This window comes from Empidonax traillii, unplaced genomic scaffold (genome assembly GCF_003031625.1).
Source record: "Empidonax traillii isolate 1590-97213 ecotype Southwest subspecies unplaced genomic scaffold, ASM303162v1 scaffold270:size1067046, whole genome shotgun sequence".
NCBI classification, from domain to species: Eukaryota; Metazoa; Chordata; class Aves; order Passeriformes; family Tyrannidae; genus Empidonax; species Empidonax traillii.
This window is the reverse complement of record NW_020955463.1, coordinates 638,562-659,575: the sequence shown is the minus strand read 5'-3', so window position 1 is coordinate 659,575 and position 21,014 is coordinate 638,562. Positions and strand designations below refer to the sequence as shown.

The window sequence follows — 21,014 nt, the reverse complement described above, 5'->3', positions numbered from 1 at the left end:
GAATTAAGTATCATTTTCCTCATCACTAAAAGGAAGATAAGTACTTATCATAGACACAAAATATATTTAATTTTCAAACCAATACTACTAAAACGAGATCTCATTAGAAAAAGTGTTGTAAGCTTATTTTTTTCTTTGATATTCCAATTACTGATAGTGAGATACTCATAACCAATTGCAATATCTGTTTATATGCAAATTATACCAGGAAATCTTTATTTCTAAGTTACTTCTAAAATATACTTTTACTTAAAAGAATACTTAATGCAAGCAAGAAAGGAACTGTAACTCCCACTGAAGCCCTGCAGTTTTGTAAAAGAATACACAGTAAAATTGCACAGTTGTAATGAAACGAGGGAAATAATCCTTACTGCGACAATCAAACGGCTGTTGTTTATGTAATGATTGTAAATACAAAACTTGAGGAAAACATTTAATTCAAGACACTGATGAACTTAAAATGATCAGGAAAAATATCTACAGTCTTTTATTTCAATCCCACATTCCTACAATAAACTTTTGGGGTTTTTTCCTTTCTTTCTTCCATTTTTTTCCCACTTAACTACTCTGTTGATACTTACTTTTTAGGTATCAGCTGTCTAAGTAATGCAACAAATACTTGCAAAACGTATGTTTAACTAATATGAATTACTGTTTGTAGCAAACAATCCAAAGAACTGATCTAAAATATTGGTCAGATTTTAAGAAATAGAAAAGTTTCTTTAGCTTTATGGCAAACATTTTTTAAACACTGCAAGTATAATGTTACTGCTTTATATAACAAAAGTATTTCTTCCTTTGGGGTTTGGTACTTTAAATATAAAGATCTTTATGAACTTGAGAGGAGGATTTTTTCCTTAGAAAAACTGGCTTTCTCTACTACAGAAAAACATAACTATTCTTTGCTCTTGAATATGAGATTTGAATACTTCAAAGAAAAAAAATATCTAAAAGACATAAAAGAATTACGCTACTAAACATGAACTGGAAAAGGAAAGAAACTGTCCGAAAGCTGCTGGAATGTAAAGAACAAAGATCATGTCAACAGTTGACTGACTTTGGAAACTACCATTATCTGAAATTCTTCTGAGTACAAAACACACCAGCAACAACAATCATCTTACTGCTGAGGGTCATCTATGAAAATGGCAATCCTGAACACTTCCTGACTGGTGATTAAATTTGATTACATGATTCAGCAATTAAAAATACCCCAAACAATATTCCACAAATTGCAACTGCTTTATGCTGGTATGCTGATTAGCACGGAAAGTGAATTCAAAAATAAATTTACAATCCTTTTCTGTGCCAATACTAATATCCATTCATGTTAAATTATTCCTAAAGTCCAAATTAGAGAACTGAAGAGGTAACTTGCTAAGAATATGTAGACAGTATGTTAAAAAAAAAAAAAAATTAAATTAAAAGAGAACTTTCAAATAAAAAGGTAACAGGACCTGTTTTAAATAAACAACTCTACTGTCCTGCCTTGTCAAGTAAATAGAGCTGAAGAAGCTTTGAAGTGAGACGGAACTGAAAGATGAGAGTTGTCTCTGGAAGTCTGCTGAGAAAGTATAGAAATATTGTGCAATAAGAGCAGGTACTCTCCAATCTGCTGCTAACGGACTTCCTTAAAATCTATTAAGTAAGTTTAAGATTTCATTTAGATGGTAGAAACAAAACAAATATGTGCCTAGATTTAATCCTTGTCTCAATAAATGCCTCCCTCATCTGTTCTTTGAGAAAACACAAGCACTTATATAAACATCAAAACATTTTAATTTCCCCAGAAGTATGTGTTACCTGTAAACATTTTGCTTTGTCAACTTCATTTCTTCTGATACTGTTTTTAAACACTCATCAAAAATCTGAACCAATGTTTTTATTTTTATATCATTATAAAGAATCTAATTTCTAGGTGTTTTTCCCAAAAGTAAGTGATTTCCACTGTTCTCTGAACAACATAAAACCAAAGGAAAGAACTTTCTTAACAGATTTCTAACATGAATGATGGCTAAACTGCCCGTTTGATTGTCAGACAGTTGTTTTTTTCAGCAAGCTCCATTTTTCACGTAATTTTTTTACAGAAATGCCAATTAAACATTAATTAAAAGAAACAGACAAACACCTACGGTTTGCTGCATTACAGGCTGAGAATTTTGGCACAGAATTATGCTCTTTCAGTTTTGCCTTTCAAGCAGGGACTGCTTGATAACTTTAAATCACAAAGAGTTTGGATTATTCCTGTTTAGCACAACAAACATCATCTTTACAATCCCAACTCAGATCCAGTTCAGGTCAGGTTCCCTGAGTTCCTAATAATGCTGAAGAGATCACGTCTGTACAGCTCAGTGTTACAGAATTAACCCTTTCAAGACCCAAACTTAAATCACACACAGGGACATCCATGCTGTGAGTTAAAATTAAATACATATATATATATAAATATACACAAGCATACGTTTATCAATTAGCACCATCTAGTGGGGTCAGTACATTTTATGCAATATGAGAAATATGCAGCTCACTGTTCTGGTTTTTCTACATCCTAAGCAACATGTTAGAGTTACATGCTGTGTCATAGCACAGGTCTAGGATGTAATAAAATTCAGACTTAAAAAGACAAACAAACAAACAAACAAACAAAAATCAACAAGCCAAACCCAGACAAGTCACCCCAAACCTCTCTAATTTTAATTCATAACATTATATTTTCCTATTTAAATTACATTTTAAGAAAAACACTAACAGTGAAAGCTGTATGTCCATAAGATGAAAATTCAATGATAGGAAGAAAAAAATGAGCCTTTATGCATTCATACACATGCAAAACACAATTAAAATTTAATTACTTTTGACTATTTTTACTCTTTTGTTCCCTATAACATGCCTCAGGACCAATCTGCCACTCTTTAAAAAAGAAGCTACTCTGAAGCACCCAAGTGATGAAAAAAAACCCTTTTATTAATGGCCTCTATCATCAGAGCAGAATTCTGCTGTAAACACAACTTTTGCTAAAATGGCATCAAAGTGTCACAAACACTGGATCCCAAGACAAGCCACTAATAAAGTAACTATACTATTGAAATGTTCAAAGTAATTAATTTAAAAGAGATCACCTACACTACAAACAGATACTAAGGACTAACCTCATTTGCTTATTTCTCAAATATGAAATCTAGAAACTGATTCTGCATTAAAAACTGTTGGGGACTTAAATAATGCAAATAAACAATGTTGAAGAATTTCAAATGCAAAAGCCACCAGTGGTAGACTCCCCTATACAGGAACCCTTGGCAAGAAAGGCTGACAAATTTAAAGCACCAGCACATGAAGATGCTTAAATGCACTCGGCAAAATCTCCACCAGCCTTTGCCAACAGGCAAGAGAGTTAAAACCACCTCCATTCCCTTCTCCCTCTGCCTGCCCACAGTCCATGTTAAAACCCAAAGCAAAACAGAACAGGAAACAATCACTAAAATTAGGTACATGCTTAAGAGCATTAGGACAAGTTGCCATTGTGAAATTAAACATTTGCTTAAATGTTCCTTAATGAAACCATGGCCATGAAACCAAGGAATGCCTACAAGGACATGCTTTGCATTCAAGTCTTCCTTGTTTCCAAAAGAGGTGAATGACGGCACAGCTTTCCAAGCAGATCACAACACATCAAATGGATCTTGAACAGTGAGAGACAGACACAAAGCCCCTTTGGGTTTTTTTTCCTGGGAATAATGGCAAAAGTAAGTGGAGAAAATATGTAAATATGGGGGGAAATTAAGTTCAATAAAACCCAGCAATGGAAGACACACAGTGAGTGTTTCAGAAGGCCCAGAATGTAAGATAAGCTGCTAAGGCCTGCACACTGCAGCCAGGGGCCAGGCTACAATTTAAACTGCATGCAAATCAAAACAAGGAAATTCTAATAAACCAATGCCAACAAACAAGACTTGCAGCAAGACTTTTAAATTAAAAAGACACGAAGACAGCATCTGAATTTTATTTAAAAGGATAGAGAGATGTGTTAGGAGGAAAATGTCCCAAATAAGTCCCACCAGAAAATTAAAACAGTGCTAAAGGATAAAACTATTTCTCAACCCCCCCTGCAGAGGACAGAGAAACACCAACACTGAATGGAATGCGTGTTGTAGGATAAAGAGGAATATGAAAAAAATGACAAAATATTGGAAGAAAATTGCAGTAATTTAGGAGAGATTTACTGCCATTTCCCTGTACCTTTTCAGACCACTGCACTTCAGGTTTTGCACTAAATTATCTAAACATGCAAACCCATTTCACAGGAAGCTTCAAATCAAAGCAAACTTATTAATTTATTTTTATATTGGAAGGGGTATCACAAATGTATTTGCACAGGTGTACAAAATTACAGCCATGCCATATCTTTAAATTTTAGAAAGTTGCTAGAAAACAGAAGAAATTGCCTAATGACAGAGGAGACATAAGTAACAAAGATAAGGGAGCTGCATTGGCATTCCTACCATTATAAAAAAGAATACAGAGATAAGTTGAGTAATTTTATTCTTCAAGATATAAGGATCTATAAAAATACAGACCAGCAATACAAAATTACAGGGATATCAAGAGATTTCCTGACAGTTTCCAACCCAGAACTGTCCCTCAACTCCAGCTCCTTTTTCAAGTAGAATTCAATCATAACATCAGCCAGCATGGCCTAGCCTGGTTTATACTGCATTTGAATATGAAACCAGCAAAAAATTAAATAATATGAGGAAGAAGTATCATTAACCAGGGATTTTTTTTTTATTTTTATGCCATTAATAACATTAACAAAACCAAAAAGCAACAAACTTCCATTGTGCAAAAATGTCATCTTACCCTTGACAGAACAAGAAATTACAAATAACTCACTTGAGCTCCTCCAGCTGAACTGAAACACACTGAAGTACTCTAACTGCACCTATCTTTGGATGACCAAAGGTGTATGAGAGGTCATTCTTGCCTTCATTATTAAAGGTCTGGAAATTCAGTGGAAAAGCTGAAATAAGTAAAAACCATGATGATATTCCCACAGAGAAGCCATGACAGAATGGTTATGTGAGGAGAATAAATGCACATAACACAAAGGGAATTAAAGGTCTTTCGTACATTAAAAATTCATTTAGCAGTAGAAAAATAAATAGAAAATAATCCAGTTCTAATAAGTTAAAAAGAACAATATACATGCTCAGAAAACAGAGAGGCAGAAAACAGAGGCAGGACAGAACATGTGATCAGACTATACCCAGGTCTTCCTCACTGGTTATCTGATATACTACAGAAGGAAAATATTGCTTCCCCTTTGGGAGAAGACAATAATAAAACTTGGTTAGATTATTAGTTAGAATTAGTTAGAAACTGGTAGAAAGTGACTGTTTCCAGATGAAAGAGCATAGGCACACAATTACAAATATTTTGTTGCTTGGCACATGCTATGGTATGATTTGTAGTTAGCCTTTAATGACATACTAAATTTCAATATGATCAGCTTAGTATTTCAGATGCCAATTAATATGATGAAACATCATGGGTTACTTTTTTCCTAGAATGTTTGAAACTTCAAAATTCAAAATTGCACCCTGATTTATGGTTTGATCCTGATTAAAAGTGTGTATGTTTGCAGTGTCATTACTGGATTATTTAATCACTAAATCTCAGCAAAAACTGCTCTTTTCCATGAAACCCAATCTGTAAAGCACATTAAAACTGAAAATACTTTATGAAGATGATATCCATAGTAAATGTAAAGCAGTACTCAAGCTATCCCTTACAAAATCTCTTGCAGTTAGAGCTGGCAGGATTGGGGTGTTTTTTAACTTTTAAATATCATAATTGAGGTAGTCATGATTGTGAATATTTGAGATCACTGGAATTACATTGTGCAGGTTGTGATTTTTAGCAAAACTCAATGAGAAAAGTTAGAAAGAGACAGAGAGACAATACAGATTTTATTTCCAATGGACAAAATGAGGCTGTTTACCCCTCCCCACCATGTTCACCACTCAGTAAATATCATGTTCTTCATAGAGGGTCACACTGACATGAGCCACTGGGGCAGAAAAGAGTCAGTGGCTCCAAGGTTCAAAATCTCCTCCTTTGGGGAGCAATGATATCCTGTTAGAGCTCTGTGAAACAGAGTGAAGCAGAAAGGCAGCAGGACAGAATCAAAGGGAAAACAACCTAAAATTGAAGGAGAGAGCACAGAGTGCCTCTCTGGCATTAACATTCTCTGAAACAAACCATCCTGAAGTGCCAACCAGCAAAAGCATCAAGAGGGGTATAACTGATGCATCCAGTACAGCGTGTGAATTACATATAATGAAATCAAAATAAGGAATGGAATTCAGAAGTCAAAATGGATTATTGTTTTATTCATCAATAATATTCATGGGTATATGTCTCTGTGTGTGAGATCCAAGTCCAGAAGATAATGAAACAGTGTGCTTGTATTTCCCTAATGAATTTAATCATGTTTTTACTTTGCTAGCAGCCTTTAGGCAGGAGTAGCCAGCAAATAAGAGGAGAATCATACCTGGAAGGACTTACAGTCATAACCAGTGGCTGGGTAAAGGGCCTGGGGTCCAGGCATGGCTATTTAGTTGGGCTACCAACTAAATACCATGCTGGTATTTGAGGAATCTGTAAACATGGATCTGCTCAGAAACCTAGAGAGCAAAAAGGTGTGTGTTTTCAGCAGTGCCTTAATCAGCTGGAGAGGAGAAACCAGGACCTGCCTCTCTGTTTTTGTTTTTTTTTTTGGTGCTTACATGGGCTAAAGCACTGCTCTCCCTGTGGCAGCCTTTCTGGCCAGCTGGCTGGTGGTGCAGGTGCTCAGCAGTGGCCGCATCCATCTCTCACCAGACTGGACCTTTGCAGCCAAGACAGAGGAGTCCTCGTGTCCTGGTATTTGCTATGCTTGGTAAATCTTGCAACACCCTCAATTCCAACACTGATGGAATATCATCTAGTTTGCAAGTAATGAATAGTGTAACTTTGCAAATCCATGCGAAGCAGGTAAAACCAATGTTTTTCCTAGGAATTTATACGGCCACATTAACAGGGCATACAAGTATTTCCTCTTTATACACTTACAGTCTTAATTTTCCTAAGAAACAAAATTAAAAAATAGAAGAAGCCTGCAGACATACATGGGAGGACACACTGAGGGAAAAACTGGTCTTAGGGAGGGGGGGAAGACAGCTGCAAAGTACAGGCCCACTAAGGCACCAGTGTTTTTTGAAAACAAATCCAAGCTCTAACTTTAGATCATTCAATGTCAATACAGGAACTGGAATGAATTTTTACACTGTAGATACCCCAGGGTGGTTCAGCTGGAGCAAGAAGGCATGAAAACAGTCTATGTCACCATACTGAAGATGGTACATCAAAGTGAATCTGTACATAGGGAGCTGGGGTTGTTTAGCCTGGAGAAGAGGAGGCTCAGAGAAGACCTCATCACTCTCTACAACTACCTGAGAGGAGGTTGTAGCCAGGTGGGGGTCGGTCTCTTCTCCCAGGCAACTATCAGTAAGACAAGAGGGCATGGGCTTAAGCTCTGCCAGGGTAGGTTTAGGTTTGATATTAGGAAGAAATTCTTACAGAGAGGGTAATCAGGCATTGGAATGGGCTGCCCAGGAAAGTGGTGGATTCTCCATCCTTGGAGGTTTTTAAGATGAGACTGGATGTGGTAGTTAGTGCCATGATCTATAGTAATCACAGTGAGGTTGGATCAAGGGTTGGACTTGATGATCTCAGCCCGTAATAAATTACTATCCTTGATTTGCACAGAAAAGTAAGCCTTACTCTTTGCTTGTTTTGAAATCTTATTTCCTCAGCACCTTATTGGGTGTTCTGCAGTGACTGTGCACCAGCTGGAGAGCACTTACACGCTAACTTATGCTTGAAGTGACATCACTGACATCACCTCACCTGCACAGTGAGCACTGGGTTCTATGGAGGTACACAGGAATGGTTATGAGAGAAACAAAACAACCTGTGGCTAAGACAGCACTGCCCTGCGGAAGTCTGAAGGAATACTGCACAGAATAGCATACTATGGTGATCTCTTCTTTCAAAGCTCTAAAAAGGAAAAAAAGAGTTAAAATAGAGAGAATAGAAAAAAAGGCTTGAGAATTTTCTTAAAGTGGTTAGGGAGATACAGAAGAAAGAAAAGGAATGGGGAATAGAAAAAGAGAAGATGAGTAAAACCTGTGTGTGTATGTCTGTATTTCATATAGAGGAGGAAAGACAGTGAGTGTGTGTGTAGTGTAACACATATTGGAGAACACTACAAATGAACTTCACGAGGATTAGGTGGACAATGGATACAACCAAGATTTCCAAAAAAAGAAGGAAAGTTAACATAAACAGTAACAAAACCTGCTGGTAGGAAACCCACGCAGGCATTTTTGCCAAATCTTAAAAATAAGATTTTTATTAAATCTTATTGTATCAGTTTCCATGCTTCAGGAAGATTTTATAACTATCACATCCCATCCTTCATAACTCTTACAGTGTTTTTGCACTGCGGAGGCTGGTTTGGGTAGTTATGACTTTCTGTTCTTAAAAGGAAAATAGTCCAAGACAGTAACAAAAAAAATTGTTTTAAACACTCCCTCACATGTTCTGCCACAGAACTTCTGGTTCAAGGGAAAAGAACACTGTAGAAAAACAGTTTAAAATTACATTATCCTTGGATGTCTTGGATTTATCAGACTATTACTGAGAAGCCTCTGAGATCTCTGATTAGTCTCAGTATCATAGACAAAAAATGTATCACTTTGGTTAAATAAATACTGTACAAGCTTTCTAAGACAAGAAAAATCTGGGTATGAGCATAGATTTGGGTTCTAAAACTTCTCTTTGAACTGCTGTACCAGTCTGGTCACCAGGCTGGTACACTGCCCCCTTGGTAACAATGAAATTACAAACTATTTGTCTTAGAAGGATTGATTTACTTCTCCTATGCCCAGTACATTTTGGCTGGATTTCTGCTACTATTTGGAGGTTTCCCAGCAGAAACTTTAAATCAATTATGCCTGATCCAAAAAAAAGCCTCTGTCTGGACTTTAACCTAAACTAAAGTTTTTTCACATTCCAAAGCACTGATTTATTCACAAGTTCCAAGGTATACTCATAGACCAACACTTCACACCTCTGATTTAATAAGCTTATCTGCTTTATTTTTCATTTCAAAAGTTTGTTAGTACACCCACCTGGAGAGACTTCTGATATCAACCCAACTTCTACAGCTTTTATGAGACTAAACTGTCAACAAGGAAATTTAATTGATACTTTGGGAACTGATATTTGAATTGGGTTTTTATTATTATTTTTAACAGAGTGGTCTGAAGGAGGAGTTGATGACAGGAACAGGACTTCCCCATAAAAATCTAGATGAAACATTGCAAGTGCCTATTACTAAACACATTAGCAGTTCTGATGTAGAAGCTGTGAGATGCAAGAGACACCAAAAGTCTAAACTCCTGACAGAGAAGTTAACACTAGATATTCAGTTTAACTTCTACCAAAAAAGTAAAAAATAAAAACATATGAAAAAAAACCCACAAAAAGTATTTACCACAGTAGAACCCATTCAAGAGTCTTCAAACAGAAGGACAAAAGGATTATTTACGTCCACCAGCTGTCTGTTTCCTAGTAAACTACCTACTAGCTACAATTATAACAAATATTTTTAGTTGAACCATCACATAGGAACCATATTTCACAACCGCACTATTCCATCTATTTGGCCCTAACTTGCATTTTCTTACAAATAAGGTTACACCGTCCAAAGCTATACCTAAACAAATTGAAAGTTCATTTTTTCACTTTATTAAAGGCAAAAATAAGTACAGGTATGCATGAGTGAACACATATGGGACAACAACTTTGTTTTTACTCAGAATAACATGTATAAAGTAACAGTAAACTTTTTACATGTTACAGTATGTGGAAGGTTGGGGGATTTAGCTATGATTTCAAACAGGAATCCATTTTTATTCTGCTTATTTTTTCCCAGTTACTACCTGATGTACTGCATTTTTATACAATAAAAGCAGAAACAAGTCAAAGGGTTCAACACACACAGAGCAACCAGAAACCCTCCCAGTCTCAACAAGAGAAGCAATCACTTGCTCAATGTCTGGCTGCTAGTTACCTTTTTTCCTAATGTTTTCATGGAAACAATATCAGCCTGAATAAAGTAAAGATCCTGTACTATTTTCTATAAAACTTCAATTACCTTATTTTGATTAATCTGATCACTGTTCCCATGGAAATTAAGTTTAAAGGCAGCTGCCTGCCTCCAGCTAGGAGTGATCTCTTTACTTGCAGAGTTCAGTTGCTGGCAATTGAGCAAGTCTCAAAAAAATCACTTTGGCTTCAAAAGTAACACTTTAAATTTATGTGGCATTTCATAAGGAATAACACCTTGCATTACACTTTTTTTGAGTGTAATAATTTTGATGGAAGCAAAACGACTCACTGCTTCAGTGGTAATTACTCCAAATACAAATGCAAACTAGTGTCAGCCATCAAGAGGCTTTCTTACAGAACATTATTTTTCCAATAATTCTCAGCTTTAGGTAAGCAGAAAGTATGTGGCAAGATTATATTTCAGTATATGAATTAGACCATTACCTACAAATAGTTTGGATGAGAGGAGTACTGAAATTCTAGCACTTCTCCATACATGCTGTGTACATACAACCCAAGCAGAAAGCTTCCAAAATGAACTGGAGTTCAAGCTTCCTCTTCAGACAAAGAGAAAAAGAAGAGTGTTAAATTTCTTCCACGCAGCTTTAGTATTTCTTCACAGATTCAGTATCCTAATACTGCCCACAGATTGTCCACTACCTACTGTCAAGTAGTTCTGTAGGGTTGAATATTGTGTATCATCTGTTTTACCAATAGGAATTAAGGCAAGACTGGATCAAACCTGTTTCAACAAGTGACATTCACTGAACAAGGACATCCTGACAAAAATCAAATTTTCCTTGATCTCTGATGATCTGGATTTAAAGAATGACAAATAACTGCCACCTATTATCTAGTTCCTCATTACTAATGATTTCAACTATAGTAAATTCCTTCTCCCCTTGCCAGAAATAGCAAAAGTTTCCAAACCAGCCCCAGGACCACATCTGGGCACTGTTTGGACAGTCTGCATTACAAGAGCGATCACTTTCCTTCTGCCGTGAGGAGGCTCTGCATGCTCTCCCTGACTGAGAGATGTAAACTATAACGTAAGAAGCAACCTCGCCTGATTCTCCTCTAGAGCATGAAGAACAATTATTTTTCATTGGCCATGAATTGTTACTGCCTGCCAACCACCACACTCACACCTCCTCCTCCAGATGGCCAGGTGGTCACAGCGCCTTTTCCTCCATCTCTGCCCATCTCCAAAGCAAACAGCACTTCAGACCTCCACATGAATTTACAGAAATACAGTCTTTTCCCTCTCCTGGGGAGGCACAGCTTTTTAAAATAAATACAGTTCAGAACTCAGCAGTAAAGAACCTCAAGGATTTCAAGTATCAAAGCAACATTTTAGTGAATGAGCTATCAGTTTCATTAATTCCACCCACTCCAAGGTGGTCTATACATCTCTCCAATTATCCAGTGCTTTCCCTCAAAACCACAACCCTGTCACTCTGTTAGACCTGAGCTTAGGTACCAAATCCCAGTCCCACTTTGTCTTCTAGTGCATTTTCCAGGCTTGTTGCTCTTAGGTAATGCAGCTCCTCCAAGCTCCTTCTGAGGTGGTTGGTTTTGTCTGCCCCAAAATCAGAAACCACTCTCACCATTCTCTTAACAGGTGCAAATATCTTAGCCATCAAAATCCCTCACAAACACACACTGCTCTCTTCCTCTTTCACATAATAAAACAATTAACAGAAAAAGAGTTCTTGAGATCTGCATAAAACAGACAATTCAAACAGTAAGTTATGAAGATTGTATAAGTATTATTTCTAGAGAAAGTATACATGAAAAAAAAAGTAATGAGAAAGTAAATAACTTTTGTATGTCCAGAAAAAAGTATTTCAGTATCAGTTTCAAACTCGAAGTGCAGAAGCAGTCAACGTTAACATCAGTGGGCTTCCATGCTGAAAGTCAACTCCACCTCAGTACCATCTCCAGCCTTCACACTTGTCATGCTCAGGTCTTACATAACCTAACGCATCCTCCTCTGCCACCATCACCCTTCCAGGTCTGACACCCTCAAACACGTCATTCCTTCCATCTGTAGCTCATCTCCATCAAAAGTACAGAACAGTAAGTTCAGAAAAATCAGTTGTCAACTCATATAATCTGAAGCCCATTTCCTCTACATTCCTATAGGAAGAAGATCCAAATGTGTGGATGTTTGAGCTTGTGCCCAGGCAGGAGCATTCACTGTTTAGCTGCACGACACAGGAGGTGAATGCACATGATCTAGGCAGCACACACCTGGATGCTGGGTACAGAATGCCTCACAGGGTAGGGGAAGCTGCACCACACGAGCTCTCAGGAACACCAAAATAACCTGCAGAGCTCTTCCCAGGTGAAAGTTTGGAAAGTTATCAGTTAGTCTATTCTCTAACATAAAACAAGCCATGAGACCTTACTGAGATTCTCTGATTCGTATTGCAGATGCAAAACTCTTCATCCTACAGAGTAACAGTTTTTTTCATGGAGTTTGTGTGTAAAGCCCTGGGTAAAAACTATAAGTTATATACAAACTGCCTTTGAACTAGGCTTTTACTACTCTAGATTTAGTACATTATCTGCAGGTAGCTGATTTTATCACCAAGAATATGTCAAATCAATCCCTTTTGCTTTGCCCTAATCAACTCAGTTTTCATAAATACGATCTCTCTTTTTCTCACTGCCAACAAGGGAACCACAGTATACTGCAAGCATCTCCATTTTCATATTGAAAAATGTGAGTATTCACACCAAAAATTTCCACCACTTCTATACTACAATGACTGTCAAATTTGGGCTATGTAATCACAATTCAATTTGCACGCTGAAGAAATTTCACCAGGATAAACTCAATTGGTTTATTTTTTGATAAGTTTTAGCAATTGACACGGCCAAACACTAGCACATAGAAATTACTTTCTTAGAACTTCAAGCCAAGTCATATCCAGGTGAAAATAACAGAAAATTAGCACAAATCAAGGTTTTGAAGGGCCAGCTACCAAAATACGATGCAGTTATAATAAAATCAGACTGGATTGACCAAATATTCCTTATTTTTCAGTAAGGATAGCTTTCTTTTTCAATGCCACATACAGCTTTTTGAAAGTACAAGCTCTTCCCTATCAAGAGAAAGAGCAACACCACTTGCTGTGGCTTCTTTTTCATAATGAAAAGTACAGTACTGAGTTGGCCAAAAACAATCAGTACACAGCAGTTGGTTATGAAATACTTCAGTAGCTGCCCAACAGAAAAGTTTACTCAATTCCTGAGCATTACATCCACAACCAGAAATGTTTAAGGCGGCAGTGCAAGTAGAAGCTTCACCCTGGAACTGAACAGACAAACAGTAAAACGTGTCTGGTGCACTAACAGCAAGCAAACACACATGGAAATTCTTGCAGGTCCTCTAAAAATAATCTAAAAGAGTAGTTAGAACAGATCTTTATTTTTCCTTTCTAAAAAATATCCAAGCTGAGCACATGTGTACTATTTCAGGTACGAGCTATGTTAGTGCTCAGAACTGCCCTGAAGGATCTTCTCTTCGTGTTTCTATTCCATAAATCTCTGCAGAATTAATGAGATCTCTGCTACCTAAAAAGTAATGAGATGGCTGAAGATTTCTGGTAGGACTTGAGAGAGTCATGTAGTAAGACAAGGAAGTAACAATTTGAGGGAAGCAGAGACAAATTTCAAACACTATCCAGAAACAGTTTTCTCTTCCAAACTGTCAACAACAGTTGTGATTTCCCTCTTCTCTGTACTTTGCAAGCTAAAATCTAATAAACAGATTCCTTTGTTGAGAAAAGGGACAGCAAGAACAGTTGCATCAGTGTTTGCTGGTTTTACTTACTACAATAGGAATGTACTGTAGGGAACAATCCAGTATTTGCAGGGGAATGGACTGGATGATCTAATACAACTTTTCCATTTCTGACTTCTTAGAACAGCTCAGGCTAATCCAAGTTCTCAGAGAGAATTCTGTCCAACAATACTGAATGAAGTTAACTCCAAGGCAATGTTTGGGGCTTTTTTTCCCTTCCCTTTATCTTTTCAATAATTATAGAGCCAGAATAGCAAACCGTGTGCTATAGAATACAACCATACAGAAAACACTGTACTAATTAAATACTCATAAAACTTGGAATATCTGTAGAAAAAGTAGAAAGTTCATTTTATACTTTAGCATTTCAATCAATTTGGAGTATTTTATCCATTTTATAACTGAAATTATTAAACAGTAAGTTAAGAAGGTCAGTGTAGAAATTTTTATTAAGAAATATGTTAAAATACAGGAATATTACTGTCTAATTAGTAGTGTACACACATTCATTTTCTTCATAAATGACCCATACCAGGATCGCAACATCCTTGGCTCAAAGCTAGTGCATGTTTTTCCCTTTTTTTTCTTTTATTACAAAATATCTGTCATCATTCTCTGCCTGAGGAATTAAAAATATTTGTCTTTGCAAGTACAGTTGACTTTAAGAAGTTACTGCTAGGAAAAACAGTCTTTCAAATAAGACACCAGAACCCAGAAAGAAAGATTTGGCACTTCTGAAGTCTTGTAACAGGGAAAAACTACAGCAGATGGGGTTCGTTCTTCTGCTCTTACAGCTCTCTTCCAAAAAGGCTACAGATTGCCTTCTCTGAAACTTGATAGGATACTGAATAAATGCATTAAAGGTCAAACAAATATCGTGAGTTTCACATACAGTTAAGCCCATCTTGAGGCAGTTATATGAACTACAGAACCTTTTGAAAGCTCTTCATATCCTACTTTACACACCTGAACTACACAAAAATCAGAACGTAAGGTTTGACAGTCTGACACGCACTTGGGTCAGACCAGATGCTCTTAAAAGTCTCAATTCTTGTAATTAAAAAACTTTGTCTTTTAAATTAAATTAATATGCTGTATTAAAAAGGGGGGAAATAGTGAACACTAAAGACACAGTTTCAAGATTTCAAGAATTAAATCTATTTTAAGATAGTGTGAGGCTTAATAGGACATTAAAAGAACCATCCACAGAGTTACATATATGTTTAGTACTTGGATCTCCAGTGTACAAGATAAATAATAGAGATGGTTGGAATATTTCAGTGTCTTCTTGTTGTAATTGCAATAAAGTGACCATTCATTGATCCCCTTTCCCATTTTTCTTTTCTGTAAGTCAGAAAGTCCAATCCACCCTTCAGAAACAAGCAACATGGTAACTAGGGCATGCAACTGGTAGGAAAGGCAATTGCTCCAAACTTAGAGCTTACTCCAAGAGAGTAAACCAGTTACTGCTGTTCTATCATTGTCTTCTTTTGGAATAAAGGGCAAAAGGGAGTAAGTGAAGGAGTTTGAAAAGGTTTAAGTTTTGCCTCAATAGAAAATTAGAGCAAATACTGAAGTGTTGATGTTCCACAGATCCACACTCATTTTCTAGGCAGTCTTCTTTAATTTCCAACCCAGAACCAATTCAGCAACTGACCTAACATTCTGCTTAGATGCACACACTGTCAGCCTATATTAGAAAGAGGACTGGTGTTCCTCTTACAGTGATCTCCTGAGCCACCTGCACACAGAGCTGCAGCAAAGCAGCAAGGAGTCTGGGAATCACCGCAGTTCAGAAACTTTGATGAAATTCTTTAGGCAAGCAAGTATGGTCAAGCACTGTTCCACTGTTTGTTGGTTTTGTGTATCAACTGCCAGAGAGTACTTGTGTTTACTTTTATATGCAAATTCTCAGCTATTTTGAAAAGTATCAACACATATGTGGTCAAGTGTCAACATTATATCTTTTTCCAGAATAAAACAGCTGAAAGAATTGGAAAAAGGTGATTCTTTCAAACCTACTTAGAAATAATCCCAATTTTCAGCTCCCTCTAGATTAGTAACTGACAAGGATAACAAATTCTGCTCAATTATATATTGTCTGGATATATTCATGGCACAGGTTACTACCATCTACTGACTCATTTGAGACCTCAATTTTCTTCCATCTTGAATCAGCTCTGCATTGGGGACTGAAGACACACTTACCACTTTGTAGGAATGGAATGTTTCTAACAGCTGACTGGTCTCATTTTTCTGCTATAAGCAATTTCAACATTATCAGGGTAGCTCTGTATCCTCCCATGGCATGCCTTGATTTCTTGTTGCTGATCATTTTCATGGCACAATACCTTACTTAAGTATTCGTCCAAACTTATTTTAGGTTGTACTTCAGGCCAGCATATTTATGTGCAAAACAATATTAAATGGAGGCAAGCCAATAAAAGAAACAGCTTACTAGAATTTCAGTTGACTTTGTTAAAGGAAATTATTTTAAATTAATGTGGCTACTGAACTCTTGCCATACTTGACCTCAGAAAATATATTCCTTCTAATTTTTGCTGTGAACATTTATTTATTTAAGCTAAACTCCAGGTCTTGAATGTTGACCATAAAGAAGTCTCAGATTTCCTGCTACTATTTCGTACTCTTTTTTTTTCTAAACAAGGGCAAACAACATATGTTTGCTGCATTAGCATTACACTGCCAAAACATCACTCTTAAATGAAATCATCTATGTATTTTTGGGAGAATTTTATTTAACAACTTCCACCCCGACAGAAACAGAGTTAAAACAAGGCTGTTTTGTTTTCACTGAGCAACAGTTTGGTCACTGGTTTACTAGATGGCGCTCAAAACATTTTTCCATATGCTCTTCTCAAAGAGAATCTGACTTAAATGTGGTTTACCTTCACCAGTGAATGAAGGCTTTTTTCACCAAACATATCCCAGAGGAAGGTCAGGTCTTCCTGGCTGTCCACATGTGGCTGCAGCTGGGCTGGCAATGCAGCCAGCAGCTCGTACAGACCTATAAAATGAAAATAAAACACAAAGTGTAATCTAGGGGTGATCTCATTAATTTCACTTAACAGTTCTGTGTAATTGGCTGCCTGGAGCATGTCATTTTAACTGAACAGGGAGTCTGGAGTATCCACCATAACACTGACTTGTAGAACCAAAAGGAACATTTAAAAAAAAATTACTAAGAAACTAGTATTAGCAGTGTACTTTTTACCTTGTCACAGTACATCCATATATATTTACACAAGGTTATGCAGAAAATTCATAAAGGTTTTGAAAAAAGGACAAACCCAGAAAAAAACATAAATTCCTTTGCTTAATCGTTATTCCATTTCCCTTGATGTTAGCCAAAGAGTGAAATGAGTCATGAATAGGAAAAACTTCCTTAAAAGAACAGAAACTGGATAGGGTGGTCCATTAAAAAAAGGTTCGTGGTTTCTCTAAATATTTCTTGCTAATATATTGCCTAATTTTCTTTTCAATCCTGTGTTCAGTGGGCATCCACAGCAGTACAAGAGCAGCTTCTCCGTTTCTCAGGATTAAACCTTTAAAGACAGAACCAACACAGTTTTCCGAGACATGCATGCACACAGAAATATTTCAGTAACACTTTTAATTTGCAGGTATTAGAGATCCTCCGTGGGGTTCGAGCAGTTGCTGTTCCCAGTTATTTGTGGCACAGCTCACCAGCGCTCTCTGAGGGGCAGACAGTAGCACACTGTTCCACAGTAGCGTAGGGCATAAAATATCCATCGTGCACACAGGCCATCAAAGCTCTGTCCAAGAAATGTAGCAACAGTGTTTGCAGCAGTCCTCTTTAGGGAGGTAACCTGGCACGAGCTGATATCAATTCATAGCACATGTTTAATTTTCCAGTGGGATTACTTGGGGTAAAAAGGACAAAATGCCTTTTTCTCCTGTCTGCTGTCTACAAAAACACCAATAGTCTCCCGGGATCCAAGATACACGGTCCTGTTATTATTTTTAGTCAGAGTAAGTGCTGCTGTTCATCACAAGAACAGATTTACAACATATTCTACTGGTAGAAGAACACTGTTGTAAATTACAGGTTACCTATTGTTATTACGCTTATTATTTCCCTAAAACTTATGATTCAGAATATTTATTAGTAAATATAATTTCACAACCTTTCCAGACACTGCATATCCCTTTCAACATTACATACAGCACCTTTGGGATCTGATTATTTACATTTTCGTCTTTTTACTGCCTCTCAGTAAAATATTCTGGAAAAAAAAAGTTCTTTCCAGATACATTCTTTCTGTGGTCCAAGCATTTCTTGGTGGTTCATATTCATTTCTCTTAGAATCTTGCTTTTATTTAAATATGTTCTTGTTTTCTCTTCAGAAATACTGCAAAAAGAAGATACAATTCAATCCACTACAATTTTACAGACAGAAAAACAGACCATCAACTTCTGCCTAGGAAGATGCAGTCAGAGCTTGAGCTGACACCCAGAGAATAGAGGTTTGAATGAGACTTGTGGCTTCAACTTCCCAGACTACTAGAACTTCAGAACTTAGCAAAAATGGTTATTTTTATCACACAGTTCATGCTTCAAAAACATTTTCATTTAGAAAATACAAAAAGTCTTATTTTTCTGTCATTTAGAAAAATTAAAAAATTCCTTTACACTCATCCATTTCTGTTACTGTAAATATCAATAACCTCAAAATAACCTGAAGGTTGTTAGAAAAGGGAATAGGAAATCCAATGTAAGCTTACATTGCGGCATAACTGCTTAGGAACAATTCACATTTACCGTTCAGAAGAAAGAAAACAGTAACTTCAGCCACTCCCTTCAAATAGAAGATGTATAATAGAGTAAGCCTTCTTTTCCTTCATCTGTCAGATCTGCTTGAATTCCACATATAAACAACTATAAAACTATTCTATCTTTGTAAGTTGCTCCTTAAAGCTTTGATAATCAAATCCCCAGTGAAAAATAAAACAAAAGTTCATGTTTCCTGATGGATTAACTGTTAGTGACACAGGGCAAGGCTGAATCCGCCCATAGCGAGCTCGGGTTTTAACACAAAACTCCCAGAGAGAAGTCCCTCCTGCCAGCACTCCAGGAGGGACTAACCCTGCAGGTGCTCACACACACAAAGGTTTCCACATCTGGCTCAAAAGTTTCTGTGGGCTTCACTTATTCACACAGGTCTGAACTGACCCTTCTGGGGAAATGGGTGTCCCTGTCCCCAGGGCGCTACTCCAGCCTCGACAGCAATGCACTCAATCCCTGCAACTCTCCTGGGGAAGGGGAGACAATCGACAGGTGCCGACTGATTTTGTCTGCAGCACTGGAACCCCAGGACTGTGTGATGCAGAATGCTGGAGAATGCAACGCTCTTGCTCTTCAGACTCCCTGACAAACTGAGTACTATGTAGCCAGGAGTTAAAAAAAACAACTCAATCAAGGAAGCAAATGAAAATCAGGCAGCAGGAGGACTTAGTGAATTTACCTGGGGAGAACAGAAGGCAAAGATCTGGAACAAGTCTGTAGTTCCAGATCATCTGACTCAGCTACAGCCTCCTTCCAAACCAAAGCTAATGACAGAAGAAGGTATTAGCACTTGTAAAGGTTTACCTTTTATCTTCCTCCTTCTTGCTCCTTCTGCAGATCAAATTTTTTCAGATGGGTTTTCAGACTTTATATATAAAGAAAATCAATATTTGGATCTTCTACACACACCTCCAAGTAAAAGGTTATTTTCACTTGTGCCTGAATTACATGAGTGAAAAAACAGTGAAAACTGTGGCTGGCATGTGACTTTACCAGCAAATGGGATATAAAAGAAAGTACTTTTCTGATATGGACAGGAACAAAATAATTTGTCAAGTTACTGTAAACTCGTAATGAAGTTATAACCACTAAATTGGCAGCTACACATTGGTCTAATTTTTCCAGATCTGCTAAATTGTCACATCCATCTTTCCAACACCTGAAGGCTGGCAGCTCAAATCCCTGCAGCCCTGTAAGGTCTCACTGTACAGAGATGCTGCCATGTGGCAATAGAAGTAATCTGAATTTCACAGCAGACAGAACTTCAGCTTAACCTCAAATCTACTGCAAAACTTCTAAATAGCACCTCAGGTGGTTCTAGCACTGGAGACAAAGGCCACTGAAATAACTCCAAGTTTCTTGCTGGTTTTAGTACTGCCAGGTTGTTAAAACCAGGGGTTTTCTTTCTTTAATTGTTTCAGTAGCAATTATGAAGTCTGAAGTGATGCCACACAGAACACTTGATCACTTCTAAATCCAAAATTTAACTTTCAAAAAGGTCATAATAAACCCCTTCAATATTCAGATGAATTGTTTGGCAAATTAAAAGCACATATTCACTGCATAAGCCACAGAATGAGATGTATCAGCACTTCTGAGCTGAATGCTACCACTGTCTGCCAGGCCATGGTTGTGCTCTTCCCCTCAGTTTGATGTTTATCTTGAAGTCCCGCCTCCTGGAGTCATATGACTTGCATGGACCTCACATCTTTTGAAAGATCTCCACACTTTAAATAAACACGACAATGAGCTTTTTTAAAAAAGTATCTAGAAAATGTATTTAAAAAATCATGAAAACAACTAAAAAATATCCTATTGTTTTTAATGCCTGATGGTGGCAACACTGCAGTGTGTCTTGGGGGAAAAAATTGCTTTTATGATACACTATTGCTATTCTACTTAGGTTCTTAATTTTTTTTTAGTCTAGTTTGCCTACGTTTAACCAGCATCTATATTTAAAAGGAATCATCTACCCACTGGGATTTACTAGTATCAAAATACTTCTGGTGTCAAAATCCAGTAAACATGACTTACACAAGAAAAACTCACTTACTTTGATTTTTAAAAGCAGATCATGTATTTAAAGGTCCCAGAAGACCTGAGCATACATAAAAAAAATTAACATCATGACTAAACATGTAGATGTAAGACTATTATGCA

At 37.0% G+C, this 21,014-nt stretch overlaps 1 protein-coding gene across 6 annotated transcripts in view; it reads right to left on the bottom strand.

Moving 5' to 3' along the window:
- MPP7 (membrane palmitoylated protein 7) overlaps nt 1-21,014 on the bottom strand; it is a 150,486-nt gene that overhangs the window by 78,709 nt on the left and 50,763 nt on the right. For all 6 annotated transcript variants that reach the window (XM_027889694.1, XM_027889698.1, XM_027889699.1 and 3 more), the window contains one exon: nt 16,936-17,054. In XM_027889694.1, the coding sequence (XP_027745495.1) occupies nt 16,936-17,054 (119 nt within the window). The remainder of the gene's footprint in view (nt 1-16,935; nt 17,055-21,014) is intronic.